The 20,011-nt window shown below is 40.1% G+C and overlaps 1 protein-coding gene across 1 annotated transcript in view; it reads right to left on the reverse strand.

Moving 5' to 3' along the window:
• The window catches only part of kcnn3 (potassium intermediate/small conductance calcium-activated channel, subfamily N, member 3), an 83,987-nt gene that overhangs the window by 27,730 nt on the left and 36,246 nt on the right, over positions 1 to 20,011 (reverse strand). Inside the window, exons 6-7 of the mRNA XM_059339022.1 lie at positions 18,622 to 18,763; positions 8,318 to 8,428 (exon numbers count right to left, since the gene is read on the reverse strand). Coding sequence (XP_059195005.1) covers positions 8,318 to 8,428; positions 18,622 to 18,763 — 253 coding nt within the window. The remainder of the gene's footprint in view (positions 1 to 8,317; positions 8,429 to 18,621; positions 18,764 to 20,011) is intronic.

The raw sequence follows: 20,011 nt of genomic DNA on the forward strand, positions 1-20,011 counted from the left end.
CTCTAACATCAGAAGAAATGCAGAGGCACCTTCATGACCTTTGTATACAATGAGTAATTAGTGATTAGATGCTGTGGTGCTAGAGATACAATGCTGCACTAGGAGAGCCGAAAACATAAACAAACAGACCAATTACCTTGGCAACAACCTCCCACCTCATCCGTGTGCCACAGCAACATGTGATCTAACCTGCTCTGACCTTCAGGGAAGAAACAAGGCTCTCACCCACACAGACATAAACACTGGGTCTCACACAGGAGCTCAATTTTTCTTATATTTGTTTGTATCCACGATTTGTTCTTATTTTGCAAGTAGCCTCCACATTGATTTCTGGGAATCACCAATGCTTTCTTATTATTTTATGAGTGGTTGAGAGTACTATAACCAAAGAGAGAAAAACATCTTGTTTCACAGTCCACAAAATCCATACATTTAAGGAACATAAAACAATACATGATGAAGATGACATCATCAATTATTTGTTTTAGCTTAGGACTGACGCTTTGGAAGATCACATTTACTGCTGGAGTTCTTATTTTTCTTACAGTGTTTTTTCAGTTTGCACTGGAACCTCTCACTTAATTTCTGATTTCCAAGAGGAGAAAATGTCTCTGAATAGACCTAAAATTACATTACATTACATTACATGTCATTTAGCAGACGCTTTTGTCCAAAGCGACTTACAATAAGTGCATTCAACCTGATGGTACTAGACATAGACCATAGGAATCAAGTAAGTACATAACTTTAAGAGCTAACTGTCATCGCTACAGGAGTGCTTTATGTTAAAGAAGAAAAGAATAGAAAAGAAGAAGAGCAATTTTTTTATTTATTTATTTATTTTTATATATATATGTGTTAGGTGACCATGGCTTAACCGAGGTATTGTTGGAAGAGATAGGTCTGATAGGTAAAACCAATCAGAACAATGTAGTGCTGAGTGACAGAAGCAAGTTTAGGTGGAACTTGGTCTGTTTTCAAGCAGGAAGAACATGCCTGGTCACAAACTTTCTCAAATTTGAGCTGAAAACATTAAGGGTGAGAAATAGGCAACGCTGTTTCAAATCTTGATTCATGTTTTGATCAGCGCTGCCTAGTCTGACAGTTTGATCTGAGTTTCGTGAATTGCTCTGGACGTCTGTCATCCTATCAAACCCACCTTATATGAGATCAATGGTTGTGATTGGCAACATCAGGTGGAAGTCTGTCTGAATGGGAGAGATGCATCTGCCAAAGCAAATAAAACATGAGCTCAGCAGATTCCCCTGGTTTCCAGGGTCGACCTCGTGCACCTGCGCTTACATAGTATAAAGGGGGCGTTACCTATGCTGATAAACAATAATTATCAAGTGGGATTCAAAATTCAGCACACCTGGGTGAGAGCAGATTTGGCTATTTAAGGATGTTGGGTGTTTCTGTGATTATTTATTAACTTATTTTTTCTCTATAAAGAGAAATATAGCAGACATTTAGTGCGTGTTGCAGTGTGAGGCCCACTGCCACAGAACCATGAATGCACACAAACAACAAATAATCATAAAAATAATAATTGGGTTCCACTTGTTTTATTTGTGTATGTATTATATACCGATCTGTGTATCCTGAATTAGGTCGGTTCTACACAGGGCTCCATTAAAAGGACGAGTTCAATTGGCAAAATGTGAAGAAACACCAGAGAGATGTGTTAATGCATTCACTGAATGTCAAATAATTTCTGTCGCTGTCACAATACGTCCACACCAATAATGATCCATCTGGCTTGTGTGTAAATTAAAAAGCTGTTGAAAAGTGAGTTATTTTTACTGCGCGGAGTGAAAGCTAGCTTTGTAGAAATCTTCTGGGGTTAGACTGCTCCCATTTGGCCAGTGGTGTAAACATTGGAAGGCATTGCAGCACCTCCTCCTTGGCCGGAGCCCAGAGTGCACTCTGAATATTCAGAGAGGGCGAAGCTCTGAATATGCCATAGGGACTTCTAAAAGTGCTCCAATTTAACCAATCGTTCAGAGTGGAGAGAGAATGCACATTCAGAGTGCAAATTTTAAAGAAAGAGATAACATTTTCATCTTTGCACCATGATTTGAAAAGCTTGAAATAAAAGCGCTGACCTCAGAAACAGCCATATTCACACGGTCAATTGGCTTATTGCTCCAATGAATGGCATTTAATTGATACGGTAGTGCCATCAAAGGAAAGGACACACCACTCCACCCCAGTGCCTTAGCGGTTACTGTAAGTGTGTCCTGCTTTTTCAGTGTTGAGGGCGCTCTGTGAATGTTCAGGGCGATGTTCTGACCAGATGATCTTCCAGCAGTGCTCTAAAATAAACTACTTCAACACGGACCCACAGTACACTGCTGCCACTGATTTTTCACACCTCAAACACTCTGCATCAAGACAACAAGTCCTGACATCAAACACAAGCACTTACAACCTCAAATACATGGTCGACTTAGGGGCTGCGTTAACTCTTATGTAATTAACATATGTTGTTAATCCGATCAAAGGGAGAGGAACACTTCACTGCTGCATGAAAATTAACCCCGTGCATTGAACTTTGAATGATGTTCTTAAAGCACATCATGCTCCTTGCCAAGGTTATTAGGTCCTCTGCACCCAATCTACACCACACAACATTTCAAGATTCCAGGCTCGTCTTAAAAACTCTGATGTGAGGATAAAAGCGGAGAATGCGCAAATGATGGAAAGTGAAAACATTTTGAAGTATGTGTCAGAGTGTCAAAAATACCACACGCATTTGAACTAAAAATGATCTGTGTGGTACAGAGATGTCTAAGGAAGTTTGTTTTCTTGCATTTTTTAGGGCTCTGTACAACCGCAACCATCACTTATTCTTATGCAACACACGTGTAAAGATAAAGGCATCAAACACAGACATTGCCAACAACAGCGTCCACTGGCTAAGAGCGACACTGATTGGCATTTAATTGACATTCTTGGTAATCCTTCAAAGGGAAGGAAACGCCATTTCACGGATGTAGAAAGCCAGTGGGTGTACTTTGTGTCTAGTTGTGTGTATGTGTGTGTGTGTGTGTGTGTGTGTGCGCGCACATACAATGACGGCAGGATGTAAAGTCTATCGTTGCATTATTCATTATAAAGCCTTGAGTGATTGTATTCTCTTGTTACGATGATATGGCTAAGAATGGCCCCAGCCATGTAAATCAATGTGCATACAACAGCTTCAATCATTGGGCTTTCAGTAATAGAGGGCAGGAGACAATTACCACTGCATAAACCGAAGACCCTTTGAATGAAATGTCACCAAGCAGCATGCTGCATTGTGTTGAATGAAACTGCTGTATGGCGCCTCCCTTACTTAATGTCTGCTTTTGTTCAGAAAGTGCTTTACTTGATTGAGGAGGACATTCATTTTAAAATTTATGGCATGATCTTCTCCTTCATCTAGGGGGGGGGGGATTACCATCAGTTTGATCTATATTAAATGTATACAATGAATCATTGCAGTCACTTCTAAAAGTTAAAAACATTTTCCATGTAAGGATTAAATACTTCAGGGGTATAAGAATACACTTACCAGGGGGCACATGGAAAGAGTCGCTCAACAAAATGATTAAAAATATATCCACACGTGGGTTTAAAACATATAAATGAATAACAAATGAGTGTCAGGCCAATCTCTTGTATGTTAGTGATGAGCCAAGCAGCTGTTTTCAGTGTGTTAAATCACTAGAATCTGTTCATTAAAAAGATAAGTTTAAAAGATATATTTACCTAAATCACACAGTGTTTGACCGTAGCTCTGCCTCTATTCACTGAGCTAAAACAAAGCTGAATGTTTAGTTTAGGTCACTAACGGAAAATTTAGCTGAATGGAGGTACTGTTTGCAAACTGAAGATTCATTCATTAACCTTCAACGCTTATTCGAACTTGGGTCGTGGGGGGCTGGAGCCAATTCCAGCTAACACTGGGTGAGAGGTTGGGTACACCCTGGACAGGTCGCCGCCAGACTATCACAGGGCCGTGTTAAAATAATTGATTATTTTCTATATTGGTAAATGATTTTGATTTCTGCTTCTCTGTTTGACTCCCTGGTGTCTGTCCCTGATCTCTGTCTCTGTGCATGACGCAGGTCACTTTCAAAGGTCAAACCTTGAGTGTAATATCTCTCTCTATGCATTTATATTAAATTAGGCAATATGATTTTGATACAGTGATTGTTGGTGTGTTAATGTTTAAAAACTTTGATTACATATATTTCATTGTCTGTTTCATATTTTTTAGACTTTTAGAATCTATGTGAGACAGTGAAAATCCTTTGGCTCTGTAACACATACTATCTTTGTAAGACATAACAAGGCAGGAGGTTTTTGTTGAATGTTCTGGAGAAGAGGCCACGTCAGGATGGCCTTGTCCGGGGCAGCAAGATCGTATGCCCAGCTGGCATGACGTGCCGTTGTGTTAATTGGGACTGGCGAATCGGCGAGTGAGGAGGGCGGAACTTCCTGGAGGAAATCGACCAGCATGTTTTGTAAACAAATGTTAGTATTTTAATGGGTTCAGGGAAAGAGACGTGGTTCAGACTTCACGAATTGAAACACGTCTGTTTGTATTCAGGGACATGAGTTTTTGAACCCAGAGATTCTCTGTAAAGTGCAAATTTTTTGACGTATTGTAATAAAACTATGTTAAACTGAGAACTTGGACGTCTACTGCTCTTCATTTCCCCATCAACGAACTGCGCAGAAAAATGGTGAGTTTTTTTCTGTTGGTGACAGATTATCAATTTTCAAGGTTTCCTCGTGCAATTTTTCTAACAGCCGACACGTAAGGCGTGTTTCCATTCGGTACTTTTCCCTCTAGTGAGCCGCTATGGGTGTGACTTGGGAGAGAGGATCCGCCCAACTTCACGGGTTAGCGGCTCAGGTAACGGCTCAGAAAGTACCTGCCTTGGGTAGCTACTTATCTGAGCTGCTACTGAGCGGTGATTTCGCGCATGCGTGATTCATTTGCAGACCAGTGCAAACTGGACGCTGAGGGGTTAACATCTCCTGCTCTGCTGACTGTAGCTGGGAGAGACTGCTGCAGGAGGACTGGGCCGATTGTGAGTGCTTTGGGACAGCGCTACCCATTAAGAAGAGTAACGAGTCTCCAATAACATCAGAAAAAGTCGCTAGATTTGTAGCTAGTTGCTTTTTTGAAAAAGAGTTGCTAGAGGGATCTGAATAGTCGCTCAATATAGGGAAAAAGTCGCTAAGTTGGCAACACTGTTTGCCGTGTCGGTCTGTAGCATTCGGACTCTGATGGTCAGCTGCTACAAAAGTACCTGTAGGGGAACAGAGGCAGAGGGGAACTAACTAGTGGGCGGAGCCAAAACACTCAGCCGCTTCCCAAAAAGTACTCACAAAGTACTCAGTCGAAACAAGCCTATAGAGACAGACAACCATTCACGCTCTCATTCAAACCTACAGGCAATTTAGAGTCACCAATTAAACTGCATGTCTTTGGACTGTGTGAGGAAGCCGGAGGACCCGAGAGAATCCACGCTGACACAGTGAGAACATGCAAACTCAAACTCAGAGGAGCCCCAGGCCTGAGTTGAACTGCCGACCCCCTCACTGTGAGAAAGAGAGTGCTAACCACTTCACACTGAAAATGAAAGGGGCCGGTCCATCACTCAGGGCCCAGGTCCACTGTATAGGAACAGGTTCACTCTTCAAAGTTCATTCGCCCAAAAAAAGAACAAACTTTTGAGCAAATTGTTCATGAAAGTCAGCTCAAAACAAAAACAAAAAGTACAGCTGAAGGTGAAACTATTCATGTCGTCAAGATTTTTCACGAAATGCCATTGATGTCCACTGCTTGCCTGAGAGGAAAACAAGTGGCATTTTCTTCCTCTGTGAAGCACAAATGGGAGCATATCTATGTTCCCCTGTTTAATATTCAGGCAATACACTCTCCTATTATGTGTCGCTCTGGTTTTCAAGTTTAAATTATTCATAATTACTAACCAGTTAACCCTAACTCCAACCCGAGACCCATGTCATATTAAGCAAATACATATTTTTCATGTTTTCATTATGTATAATGTAGCATAAGACCCTGTGAGAGCAGGTATGTAGAACTGGAGAACATAGGTTAAACTCCATTCAAATGGGGGTAAAAGGTAAGAAACAGGGCAGCTGAACTCCAGATTGTACGTACACGGAAAAACTCACACATTCACACACACGCACACACACTGCTGAAGGTGTTAAACGTCTTGTGAAAACACACTCTGGTTGACCTGGCCAGAGCCTGCAGGAAGGTGAGGTGAGAGCCAGACTCCAACAGAGAGTCTGTTGAGATTCCCTGTCGATATTTTATCCACACTGAAATTATTGATAACCCTTCTCCGTTCAGTCGCCCAGATACCCTGCTGCCATAATGTACCCTACATATTTGATATGGGAGCTATTTTTAAAACTTGGGTCTTTCAACTTTATGAAAAATTGAAAAGGACCAGAGGGAGGGAGTGAAAGATGGAGGGAAGGAGGTAGGGAGGGGGCGAGGATGAAGGGAAAGAGAGGGCAAAGGAGGGAGGAGAGGAGAAAAGGTGACAGGGAAGGAAAGAGAGGGAGAGAGAGGGATTTACTGTAAGAGAGACAAATGTCAGAGGAAAAGGGGGAAGTGGTGAGGAAGGAAAAGATTGGAGATGGGAAGATAGAGAGGGACTCTAAGTGAGGGAGCAGCACAGAGAGCGAAAAAGAGATGACCTTTTATTGCCTTCACTCACTCAAATAACATGGCACTCTGTCACAACAATACAGGGTGATAGTGTGATGCAGTAGTTGGGGAGGTTGAAGGAGGGGCAGCTAAAGGGCAAACAGTTTGTCCGAGCTCTCAACTCCCTTGTTTTCAACCCCAAAGAAATCAGAAAATATAGTACAGATTCACCAAAAGGATGATTACAGATAAAGACTGTACTTTTATAAATAGGGGAGACGTATGGTTGTAAAAAATTCTGTCCCAGCACCGTAAACTTGTTACATTTTTGTGATAGAGCTTTCCCATTTTGCCACAGAGTACCAATATTTGTCTACCAAAACCAGCAATATTTCCAACTTCTTCAGCTTCTGTTAGCTAATTTGCTATTTCCATGAAAAGATTGAAGATTTGCTGCAGAAGTTCAATTTTTTCAACCCAATTGAGGCAAATTCTGGACTAAAAAACAACAAACAAACCCCAGAATGATAAGTAACACATTACAGACTACATAGGTTTTCATAGGAATGAATGAACTTCCAGTTGACTCACATATCTACACAGAGCTATGTGGAAATTAGGCTTAACCACAGGATTATCACCATTCTAAACACGTGGTTAATAATGTGAGACGGAAGTTGAGGCAACAAAACTACTTGGTTCAGGTTAAATAACTACTTCACAACTACTACTACTACATAACTACTGGAAGCAGTTACATCTGTGATGTAGAACAAGATGTTACGTATCTTTGTAAGAAAGATGCCAGCGGGACACACAGGACTTGTGAAAGTTCTGGGTTTGTGGGGCGTCCCGGTGGTACACTGGTCAAGGGAATACAATTGACTGTCTCTTCCTTTCACTCTGCATTTCTTGCTATCAATAAAGTCGAAAAATGGCCAAAAAAAGAAAGTTCAGGGTTTGTTTGTCCCCATACCTGTCAGCCATTGTTTAGGAATCTGTACCAGTATGGTCGGCTGAAGAAATACCTCATACACAGATACCCATAATGTTGGAATAACTTTGTTTTCAGACAAAATCCTCTGCTAAATGTGATTTCATTTTCATTGTGATATCTTTGGAAGAGATTGATTAATACACTTTTGAGAAGATATACACTTTACCTGTCAAGAATAAATCACAATGTCACAATAATTTCATGGAAAGAGGTAAAAAATATTTTTTCCAACTTTATGAGCGACCATGTAATTTTATCTTGCAATCGACCGTCATATCTTATACAAATTAGATAATTCTAACTCAACTGACTCAACAGTATCAGTGTTAATCAAAATATAAGCTTGGTCCAAAAAAATAATAATTTTTGGCTGTAATATCTGCACCCTTGTACAGCTGAATTTTTACATCCAAGGACAGAAAGAAAGTGGTCATGCATGAAATTGTTCTCATGACTTTCAGGTCTGTAAGTGGTGCTGTTCCAACCATTCCTTTGTTCCAACCATCCCCGGTCTCAGCTACAGTTCAGAGTCTTAATCACGTTGCGTGCAGAGAATGTGTGCTTTCTTTCACAAATTTCAGTTGTTCTTTATGTTCTGTGAGACACACTCATTCACACCACACAAGCCTACACACCCTCTTGGTGAGTTGCGTGTCCATCATGAAGTTGTGTACGTGTTTCTCGGCCTTGGTCAGCTCCAGCTTCCTGGCTACCACGGCAACCACCAGAGCCGTACAGCCCGCACCCTGCAAGAGAGAGAGAGAGAGAAGAGAGAGGGAGGAGGAGAAAACAGAGCACCGAGTCAGTCACTAGAGAGGAGGAATTGGTAAATCGGTGGCTTTTGGCCGGGGAATTAGCCCAGATGATTGAAGGGAGCGAGGACAAATATGAGGAAGGGAGCCGCATGACAGAAGGAGAAGTGAATGAGAGAGAGGAGAGGATTAAGAGGGATAGCTCTGTTCCAGATCCACATTTCCTCATGTTGAGCGGCAAGCCAAGTCTATTTTCACTTCCAATCCATCTGGTGTGAGATCCCTTCTATATCGCCTGTATATAAAGCTGAAAAATATCCCTCTTATAGATAAAAAAAACACACCAAAGATTGACACCACCTAATTTCATTTAATTGGATGCTGTCAATCTGAATTACATGGTGTCAGTCTTCTGCCGCCACCGGAGGCTCGAGGCCCACAAGAAGTGTAAAAGTATGAAATGTGGACCGGTTCGTCTGTATTCCAGCTCGACCCACATGGGACATACGGCAAATTCATTTGGGAGAGAGTGACAGCAGTCTCTCAACCATAAAGACATGCTTGAAAGGAGAAGAGGAGCAGGAACACGGGGAAGGAAGACAGACTTAATTAACTTTCAGATTAGACACTGTTTTCAATGGGGCTGTTGAGTGCTCACAGGTTCCTCTGAAGGGGCAGGCACCGAGAGAGGGGGAAAAAAAAGATAAAGAGAGTGAAGAGCTATGAGTAAATATAAATGGGGAAGGAAGGAAACACAGAGGGAGGTTGGAGACAGGGTTGAATTTAGGGAGGCGATGGTGTGCACAGAATAGGAGGAGAGAAAGATGGAGAAGAAGGCAATGTTAATGAGGTCACATATCTCCTGATAAGTGCTGAATTAAGATTAAGAGTGTTTAATGAAAATGTATGAGTGCTCTTCCTTCATGCTTGTGAGTGTGTGCGGAGAAAGGGAGAAAAAAAATAAGGAGAAAAAAAATGTAGTGGAGTTTGAGAGCGAGTGCGAGGGAGCATGCAACATTTTTGAAGCGTGTAGGAAATAGCCAAGACTTCATGGTGAACACTCTCGAACGATAAGACAGGTTTGCCAAAAATAACTTTGGCTGGGCTCAGTAAAATGTAACGCACAAACAGGCATTAGTGCCCACGTCTATACACTCATCCACTCTATTTGTGTTTATTCAAAAACTATGAATAAAATATGATGAGCGCCGATGGAAAACCCTCAGAGTGTTCATACATGTTTGAGCTTTAGGGAAAAAGCCCTCTACGAAATTCTGCAGTACAGTATGTACAAGTGCAGCCCGGCGTGCATACTCCAAACTGTGTGTATGCATGTTGTGCGTGTGTATTCGAAATTGTCCTCCTCGGTCAGAAACAGCAGGGTGCTGATTGCTTTGTGTGTGTATGTGCATGCGTGTGTATTAGAGTTTGTTTGTGTATACGCCTGCAACCATTTGATTTCAGCAGGGTTCCCTGTGCAATCTCCGCGGAGTGACACGGCTGATGAAGGCTGTGCTGCTGTGATTTGTTTCATACGCTCGGGTGTTTCCCTCGCTTCCTCCACTACAGCACAGCCGTCTACGTAGCTGTCAGAAATGTGGGGAATCACCCATCTGTGCTCTGCACACTCCAGGTAAGAACTGCAGCTCTATAAGCTTCATGCAGTGGTGAATTGTTTCGCAAACAGGTCAGCAGGGCCGCAGAGGGGAAAGACGGGAAGATGCTCAACACAAAAAGATCATTTGCTCAATAAGAGTACATAAAGCAAGCACTTAGAGGCAGACACAAGCACAAAATTGGTTTAAAATGGCTGCAACGCTGCATCTCTTTAACCTGATGACCGTTTCAGAACAACAGTGTATTCAGAGGTTTTTGTAAATGGAAGACAAACATGCATCCACGCAATAAATCTTTACATAAATCCCTGACCCCATTTAGAATTTAGAAGCAGTACACAAACAGTTGAACTATAACATAATTTTAAGCAGATAGTTTATAGAAGTACAGTATTCTATAGAGGTGGGGGGGAAATTGATACAGCATATTATCGTGATATTTTGCGTGCCAATATTATATTGATTCATGGCCGCCAAGTCGATATTTAGCGTTCCGACATACCAAAGCGGGCTCACTTTTAGGAATATACTGGTATCATATGAAACTAGAAGATCTAAGGAATCTATAGGAACCATGTGCATCAGGATATCGTGTTGGGAAATAACCAATATAACGCTGCAAATTTAGGCTTTTTTTATGTTTCATTCCAAAAATATTCAGAGCAGTGAAGCTTAAAGTTGAGGAACGTTTGAGAAAATGTTGCAGTCTTTGTCCTCCATACATGTTTGATATCAGTTAGTGTTCAGTTTGACTGAATACTTTGTTGGTCAGTCTGTGGGTTTGACTCTCATTGTGGAGAAATAAAAAGACTGAAGTGAGATGAACAGACTGAGAATTTTCTCTTAGTTGACAAAACAATTCAAGGTTCAAGGTTCAATTTATTGCCATATAGTGTAAACACAATTGGATTTTTTTTTACAGCTAGTCATGCATGGATGTGGTTGACAGAAAGGACATATAAGACAAGACATGATATGACAAGACGACAGTGCAATGGATTGATAGGTGTTGTAAGTGATAACACTGATAATGATAATAATGATGATAATAGTGGATTTAAGTTTGTGGACACAAAATGCAGTTAAATAGTTAAATTGCAATATATTGTACCAAAATCCTCATCACATCGCAGAATGCTTAAAATCGCAATAATATCGTATCGCGACTCACGTACCGGGAAAAATCGCATCATAGCTCGTAGGGCCTCTGGTGATTCCCACCACTAGTATTCTATAACATTCACAACTTTGCCTATATGAAGACACATAAGTGACCCTGAATAGTCGACTATTTGATGATTTGATGGAGCCTGATTCGACTGCCATCTCACAGGGTAATCGTTGCAGTGTCAAGAAAAAAAAGTGGTTATAAAACAAAAGATCATTCTACTCGGGTTATATGGGGGAGCTGCATGTCTGATTTTACATATACTTGCTTTTAGTCACAAACGTCAGCTCTATCTGTCTCATTAAATGTCCCTTTACTTCCCTGTCATTTCCCTTCTGTTTGTGGATTGAAATTGGATGATTTAAGTAAGGCCTGAAAGTTCTATTGACTGCCACAAAAGTAAGCGGACATTGAAAGTCATCATATTGGACTTTGAGAAAATAGGATGGAATTTTTTCATTATTTTCTGACGTTTTATTGACAAAATAAATCATCAATAAATCATCAATCTAAACAATGATTGCCAGATTAAAAATTGTTAGTTACAGAGCTATACATTAATACATTTAACACTTATGTCTGCATACAACTACAAGTTTCTTTTCTTTTCTTTTCTTTTTTACAAAAAAGTAGACTGTCAAACTAAATTGCCCTCCTGGGTTTCAATAAAGTTGTTACAATAAAAATCTGCTTATAAATGCTGGATAAAGAATGCAAGGCGACACATACAAATACATAACTCTACTGCATTATCAGATATTATTTGTAGGTAAGAGAAGCACACCTTTGTGCTGTATATAAAAACAACAACATGGCAGCCTACCCCACCACCATCCACCCACACACACACACACACACACACACACACACACACACACACACGGCACCCCCCCAGGTAGCCTCGGGGCTGTGGTATATTCCAACACTGTTGGCCTTAATGTGTTGTCATAGCAACGACGGTGGGAATTTCTCCTATAGAAACTCATTACAATAATTCTCATGCAAGAACAAAAAAAAAAATCGGATCCTGTTCTCTGCCCTCGACCTTTTACCCCTTTTAAAAATCTTCTTTTTATTTTCTCTTTCTCTGCTTTCCCACGACCTGCTGTGCCTGCTCTTCCTCACCTGATACCTGCTTCCCCACTCCTTCTCTGATGATCCACGAAAATAAACCACTCTGAAGAGTGTGGTGAGAGTGTGTTTGTGTGACAGCAGAGGAGAGTGTGTGTAGGAGTCACGCTGAGAGTGTATGTCAAGCTCTGTGTCAGTGTTGTGTGGAGGATGCAGTCTGTAACAGTGGGCTTGGGACGTTCTGTTTCCACCCCCTGTTCTGTGTCTTTGTGAGTGTGTGTTAACATTACAGTAAGAGTTGTACTCTAAAACACCAATTGGATGATTCATCCAGCAAAAGGGGGGTATGTGTGAGTGTGTGTCTTTGTGCAAGTGTGTTTATTCACACATTTAATGGACTATACAGTGAAGAAAGTAGGTGAGCTGGCAAACACAGAGAGGCTGGAGAGATTTTATACCAAAATCATCTACATGACCCTAGTAGATGATCCAGCCAGTGCTGCATACTTACACTACTGAGACTAATGCTGTGACAGAGATACAGGCTACAAGTCACTGTCACACATGACACTCAGTGGCGGTTCTAGACCAATTTTACTGTGGGGGCCAAGGAGGGGCCAGTGTTTAATCAGAGGGGCACATTGAAAATCGTCAAAAATGATGTTTAAGCATTCAAAACCTTTATTTAAGCAAACAGTCTCATATTTTGAAGAACAACATTGATTGAAGCAGTGAGACTGACCAACATTATCAGTTATTTTTGTACGACAATGACATTTCTCATTTTTGTGTACAATTACTTTTTTTTTATTTTGAAAGTGCAGTACAGTGAGAATAATCTTTATATTTAGTTTTTATTGCACAATTAAACTATTAAACAATGTTCACATTTTGGGTTCCTTTTGTGTACAATGAGATATTGTTTGAACAAAAAATAGGTAAGAATTGTTCCGTCGCTCATTGTTATAAATTGATCATTTTATTATTAATTTGACACAGGGGCCACAGCAGGGGCCAAGGGCTTCTAGACAGGGGCAGTGGCCCCTGTAGGCCCCTGTGTAGAACCGCCACTGACGACACTTGTTGCTGCATGATGGACGAGACACCTGACAAATCAAAGTTCGGTAACGCTTTATAATAAGGTCCTTAATAACCATTAATTAACAAGTAATAAGGCATTGTTCTCGCTTTAGATCCGGTAGTTGCAAAAAGCATAGTTAACTTATAGTTAAATTATAATAGATGAGCAATAAAGTATATTTTAATATCAATAAGCAAACAAAATAAGATTAATAAAGGCATGGCAAAGACATAATGGGTGGGTCATGGGTGTCTGTAATGCCATTATTAACACTTATATAAGCTTATAAACACACAATAATGTTAATAAGCATCTTGTAAGGACTTACAAGGGCCTTATTACTTGTTAATTAATGGTCATTACAAGGACCTTAATATAAAGCGTTACCCAAAGTTCTGTTGGCTTCAATGACGCGAAGAAGCACCAACCGATCGGATATTTTTTTTCCCCGTTTACACTTTCCTTCTCTCTCCCACAAGTCCTGTCCTTTCCTGTCTTAAAAAAGGAAGAAAATAAATCCTTGCCGTCATTTTACCCTTCCCTTAACAAGAAGTTGCTCAGTGGCACATGAAGACATATATGAAATAACTGGGATTTTCAGATTCCGCCTCCTAGCTGCTTTACATAAACAGCTATAAACAAATAAATAAATAAATGCAATACATAAGTGTTCTGATAGGAAAGTTTATTCACCTAAAAAAAGGATCAGCTGATTTAACCTCCTGTGACCCTGCGTCCTCATATGTGGACATTTCATTTGAGGTTTTCTGGACCTTAATACTTAATTCTGCTTAACTATGACCTGTTGTCCTTAGTATTTCACACTTTAGAAAAAGCACCAATCAGTGTAAAAATCAGATGGCAGCATCTTGGTAAAGTCAATCAGCAGCTTTACCACCCAAAAAAAGTGGACCAGGTACAAAAGCTGATCAGATTTTATGGTTAAAACTTGTTTATTTGTGCTTTATAATGTTTGTAGTTTGATATTCTGTGCAAGTTTTACTATTTTAGCAATAGCAACAAGCTACGACACTGCTAATCAGGAAGTACTCATTTGAGAACGAATAGACTTTTACTATCGTTCTTTAAGTAAGAGGGTGTAAATGTAAGGAAATAAACGGTTTTATACACTGGCAAATTAATTGTGTTATACAGTAAAATTAACCCTTTTTTTTTTCTTTCCAAAAACTACTTCCTGTTCAAAGACAATGCTTAGTTTTTGTACTGATCAGATCCTACTGATCCAAAAATATCTAGGAGAAACTAACACATGCCAAACAAAAGCTTGGGTCTCAGGAGGTTAAAGACATCTCTTTCCCAACGTCTATGGGAAAAAGACAATTTGGGCTCCACGACATCACAATATGGACCCAGAAATTGGTACTCCACAGTTTTGCCAGTATGTTGAATTGGCTTCAAAGTCCGACACTTCCTGCAGGCTTTGCAGACACACGTAGGCCAATGTTGACATAACTTCATCAACGATCGATTGAGCGACGCTTTGACAGTGTCTTTGTGACAATGCACCCAACTGTTTTGTTGCTTTGTCACTAGTAGTCTGATGACAGTGTAATAATGTCCAAAATGCCTCTAGTAATCACATTAAGTTAAAGTTGAAAATGCTGATGGACTGTTGATTTTAAATCACGTTGAGGGCTTTCTGACTCGCTCTTCGCTGATTTTTCTTGAACCATCACCCAGCAGCCATTAAACTGACTTCAGAGGTTAAATCATCAGCAACACTAGTACAAAGAACAACTTTATTGTAATACCAACGCTTCTCGGCCAGTGGCCTTAATCAGGGTCACACTGAATCACATTAAAACAAAGATTAATTAGTGTAGGAAGGAAGCCTCTAAGACTTCTGGTGCACTTTAGTAAAATACACTCAGAACAACTTAAAAAAATGCATGAAAAATGTGTTAATGGTATACAGAAGACTGATGCAGAAATGGTTCTTGTCTTATTTTCTTAATGAGACAAGTGAAATTCAGAGGCTCCACAGCTTGTATTTATAATCACAGAACCAATGGTCACATTATCATATTTGCTCTATCCATCCATCCATCCATCCATCCATCCATCCATCCATCCATCCATCCATCCATCCATCCATCCATCCACCCTTCCATCCATCCATCCATCCATCCATCCATCCACCCACCCACCCTTCCATCCATCCATCCATCCATCCATCCATCCATCCATCCATCCATCCATCATCCAGCCATCCATCCATCCATCCATCCATCCATCCATCCATCCATCCACCCACCCTTCCATCATCATCCATCCATCCATCATCCATCCATCCATCCATCCATCCATCCATCCATCCATCCTTCCATCCATCCATCCATCCATCCTTCCATCCATCCTTCCATTCATCCATCCATCCACCCTTCCATCCATCCATCCATCCATCCATCCATCCATCCATCCATCCATCCACCCACCCTTCCATCCATCCATCCATCCATCCATCCATCCATCCATCCATCCATCATCCATCCATCCATCCATCCTTCCATCCATCCATCCATCCATCCATCCTTCAATCCATCCATCCATCCATCCATCCATCCATCCATCCATCCATCCATCCATCCATCCATCCTTCCATCCATCCATCCATCCATCCATCCATCCATCCATCCATCCATCCATCCATCCATCCATCCATCCATCACATCTTCCTGTGCAACTTGACTGATCTGAGGACTGTATTATAAAATGTTAAGTAGTGTTCTTCTTTATATGAGCATGCTGGCTTTATTTTTCATTCAATTTAACAGGCTCAACTGCGCTACTGGCATTATTAAAGCTCTGCATGCTGATTCCCATATAAAAAGGATATTAGTGACATCCATGACATTATCTAGTTGTAAAAAAAAATTGACATTTCGAATGTCTCATTGAGGTTTCCCTCATCTTTTTGTAGGGATGCCATTTGGAGGAACACGTTGACAATGTAGCACTTAAAGTATTACACAAGTCGGTAATTCAGAAAAGTAATATTATTACATACTTTATTTGAAAGAAGCAGCTTAATCTCCAACTCAGGCATGCACCCACTGTGCAGTGGCTTTCATCTCTTTAGTCTTCTATTACTCACCCTTTGGCAACATTAAGCATGAGGCACACTGTGTCCTATGAGAGAAATATTCCCAGGTAACACATTATTATTATATTTTGAATCCTATTTTTTTCTTTCGTGACCTTATAAAGAATTACTGTACTTAGCAGCACATCTAATTTGAATTATCTTGACATTTAGCTGTCGAGCTATTTAAAAGAATCTAATTTTCTTGCATTTCAAATTGCATAATGTCCTCAATTTATTCAGATCAGCGTATGACAGCATGGAAAAAGGTTAGTAGGGTCTATGTCCTAATTACTGTATGAGTAAAAAACCAGTTGGACCAATTTCCAAAAACATGTTGTTGTTCACTTAAATGGTTCTCCAGAGCACCAGTATCTCTGGACGTGTCGGCCACACATGCATCAGACATGCACTAACTGGCCCGACTACTAAGAAGTGTCATAATTTTCCAAATCCACGATTCGATTAGACTTTTGATTTAAGGATCCTGATTCAATTACATTTTTGATTCAACTTCTTTTTCAGCAATGACGGCTATGCAATTGTTCATCTATGGAGTCTTGATTAATAAAGATCAACATTTCATTGGTTTTATGCCGTAAAACGGTCATTCACATTTTCAAATTTTTCTTTCTTCTTTGAACAATACCACACTTTGGCCATATGGTCAAGTTAAAATAATATATTTAAAATGTAATAAACAAAAATAACTTATTTTGCTTATCACTTTACAAAAACAACAGCTACTAGATGGCAGAAAGGTACTTTCAAACGAAAAGCCACCAGATCGTCTGTCAGTGTTATTTTCCTGGTGAGATTTATTTGTTTGTGATGTTTGTGAATATGTCCTCCCATATTTGTCAAGTTGCCTGAGGTAGTGTGTGGCGCCCATGTGTAGCATAGCACACAAACTGTAGTTTTTCTTTCAATAATAAAAATACTGTGAAAATCGCAGATCATGCTAATGATTTCCTTGATCAGTGAGAGCTTTAGAGACTCAATGGTGACACCCCAACAACTAGGGTTGTCAAAAGTATCGATATTCAAAAAAGTATCGATACTAAAATGTATCCGGATACAATACTCATTTTCAAAAGTTTCGAGTATCTGAAGCTTGTTATCATAGTTGCAGTTTCTTTTTGCACAACTGTTTTTTATTATAAATATTAAACCTGTGGTTCTGTTAATTTTTACATGTTGCATTTTTCTTGTTAATAAAAATATTTCTGTAAAATTTTGCGGTCTTTGATTTTATCCTTGTGGTATCGAAAATGGTATAGAGTATCGAATATTTTCCTCAGTATCGGTATCGAGTTGAAAATGTTAGTATCGTGACAACCCTACCATCAACACATTAATTCTCTGCTCAGGACGACATTACTCTACTATATCTTTATCTTTAGCAAATAGATGTTTGCTGCTATCTCAAAAATATGGTAGAAATGAAGAAGAAAGACCAGTAAGACAAAGCAAAGTCAGGAAATGAGCCGAAGAAAGAAAGCAAGAAAGACCAAAAGAAAGAAAAGTTTGAGGAGGGAAGAACACCTGTGTAATGTGTGATGCAAGTAGAGGAGCAGTCGGCGGCTTAAACACTGATACTAACAGATGGACGGTAGATAGAAATAAACACATGGCCTCAGGGAAGGAGAGGACAGAGAGGAAAAGTGAGAGAGAGAGAGAGAGAGAGAGAGAGAGAGAGAGAGAGAGAGAGAGAGAGAGAGAGAGAGAGACGGATAAATAGAAAGAGAGAGACAGAATGAAAGAGAGGTAGATAGAGAGACAGAGAGTGGGCAGAGAGAGGACATTACACTCTGAAAAGGTGGGACCTTCATTATGCATTGAGGACAGACAGGGGAATTAAATGCACACACACACACACACACACACAACCCCCCAATGTGCTGTTGTTTGCACGTCTACACACCCTAAACACACAGAAGCACAGATGCAGGCTAATTCAAGGAGGATTGCCCATATTACACAAAAGCCAGAATTTCTCTCGCAAATGACAGCATGCTCTCTAATCTGCTGACCTTTGATCGAGGCAAGGGCAGCGCCGAGGGGAGGGGAGGAGAGAGAGAGAGAGAGAGAGAGAGAGAGAGAGAGAGAGAGAGAGAGAGAGAGAGAGAGAGAGGGAAATGTACTGACCATGATCCCTGTGAGCAGACAGACTCCTTTGCCACAGTAGGTGTGAGGCACCATGTCTCCATAGCCGATGGACAAGAAAGTGATGGAGATAAGCCACATGGCTCCCAGGAAGTTACTGGTCACATCCTGAGCATCATGATACCTAAAAAGAAACAGCGATAAAATCAGTCAATAGTAAAAGAAATAAATAAAAAACAAAAACAAAAACTGGCCCACTGGTCCTGTCTGCAAATGTGGGCGTCAAACCTCAAACATGTGACCTTATTTTTTTTTTAGCATGAAACACAAGACAACACATCAACAGCAGCTCCCGCCGCCATCATTCCTGCCCTATGCACAACACTGTTGCCGTAGCAACCAAACCTGGTGCAGATCTGAAACAAAGTTGTTTCCTTAAAAAAACTATTCAACAGAAACACAGGAGGTTGGCAATAGTTTGTTTTTCTCTGACCTCTCCATTCTCCAGCCTGATGGTACACACTCTACAAAATTCTTAATTTTGCACCTTGTCTGAAGCCGTTTAATTGAGTTTTATATGTTTTTTCCCTAGATAATTTGGTTTGGAGAGGAGAGGAAATGCCAATTAAACTTGGATGTAGACCAAATAACGGCTTCCCAGCAGCCGGGCAATGATGCATCTAATCAAGCTTATTAACCAACTGACGTTTTCCCATATTTCCATGATCATCTCCAAAAGCACTTTAACTCATCAGATAAGGGATGGTCAGTTAGATTCTCTGTCTGAGTGTTTCTCAGTAATCGTGAGACATCAGACTGTGTCAGTAGTTAGTTCTTACTTGGACTCAAATAACATAAAACAAATCCCCAGGCTCAACAACCATATAGTCCAGCTTTTATTTGATATGGACATCATAATTACATTGGGAAAACCAGATGCATTGCTTGAGTGTTTTCGTAACTCAATTCTCAACACTTGTCCACAGGAGGCTTTTGAGAAGAAAGATTTAAAACGAGATGTTCAATAATAACATGATTAATAACAGAAACAATGTCTATTCAGAATTTAAATAAATACCTGAGCTATCGGGATAAAAAGCAAAGCAAGTAAAGCAAAGGTAACAGGATCAGACAAAGCATGCATAATCTATTCATTCAACACTGTTGTTTTGATTTTAACAATATTTCCAGTCTGCTATTAAGAACGTTGCTATTATTCTCCATAGATTATTGGGAAGAGAACTGCAGAGTTTTACAACCTTTACAGAGAAGACGGAACAAATTAAGTCTTGAATCATGGAACAAGAAAGTCAACAATGGTTGACTTGATTATATAGATATTTAAACAGTTTAAGGTTGCTGTAGTTAAAGAAGTTTTCCAATGTAAAGTGGCGGTGCTTTTATTAATTTTATAATATAGCACTGATTTTTT

Source organism: Centropristis striata, chromosome 8 (assembly GCF_030273125.1).
Source record: "Centropristis striata isolate RG_2023a ecotype Rhode Island chromosome 8, C.striata_1.0, whole genome shotgun sequence".
In the NCBI taxonomy this organism is placed as follows: Eukaryota; Metazoa; Chordata; class Actinopteri; order Perciformes; family Serranidae; genus Centropristis; species Centropristis striata.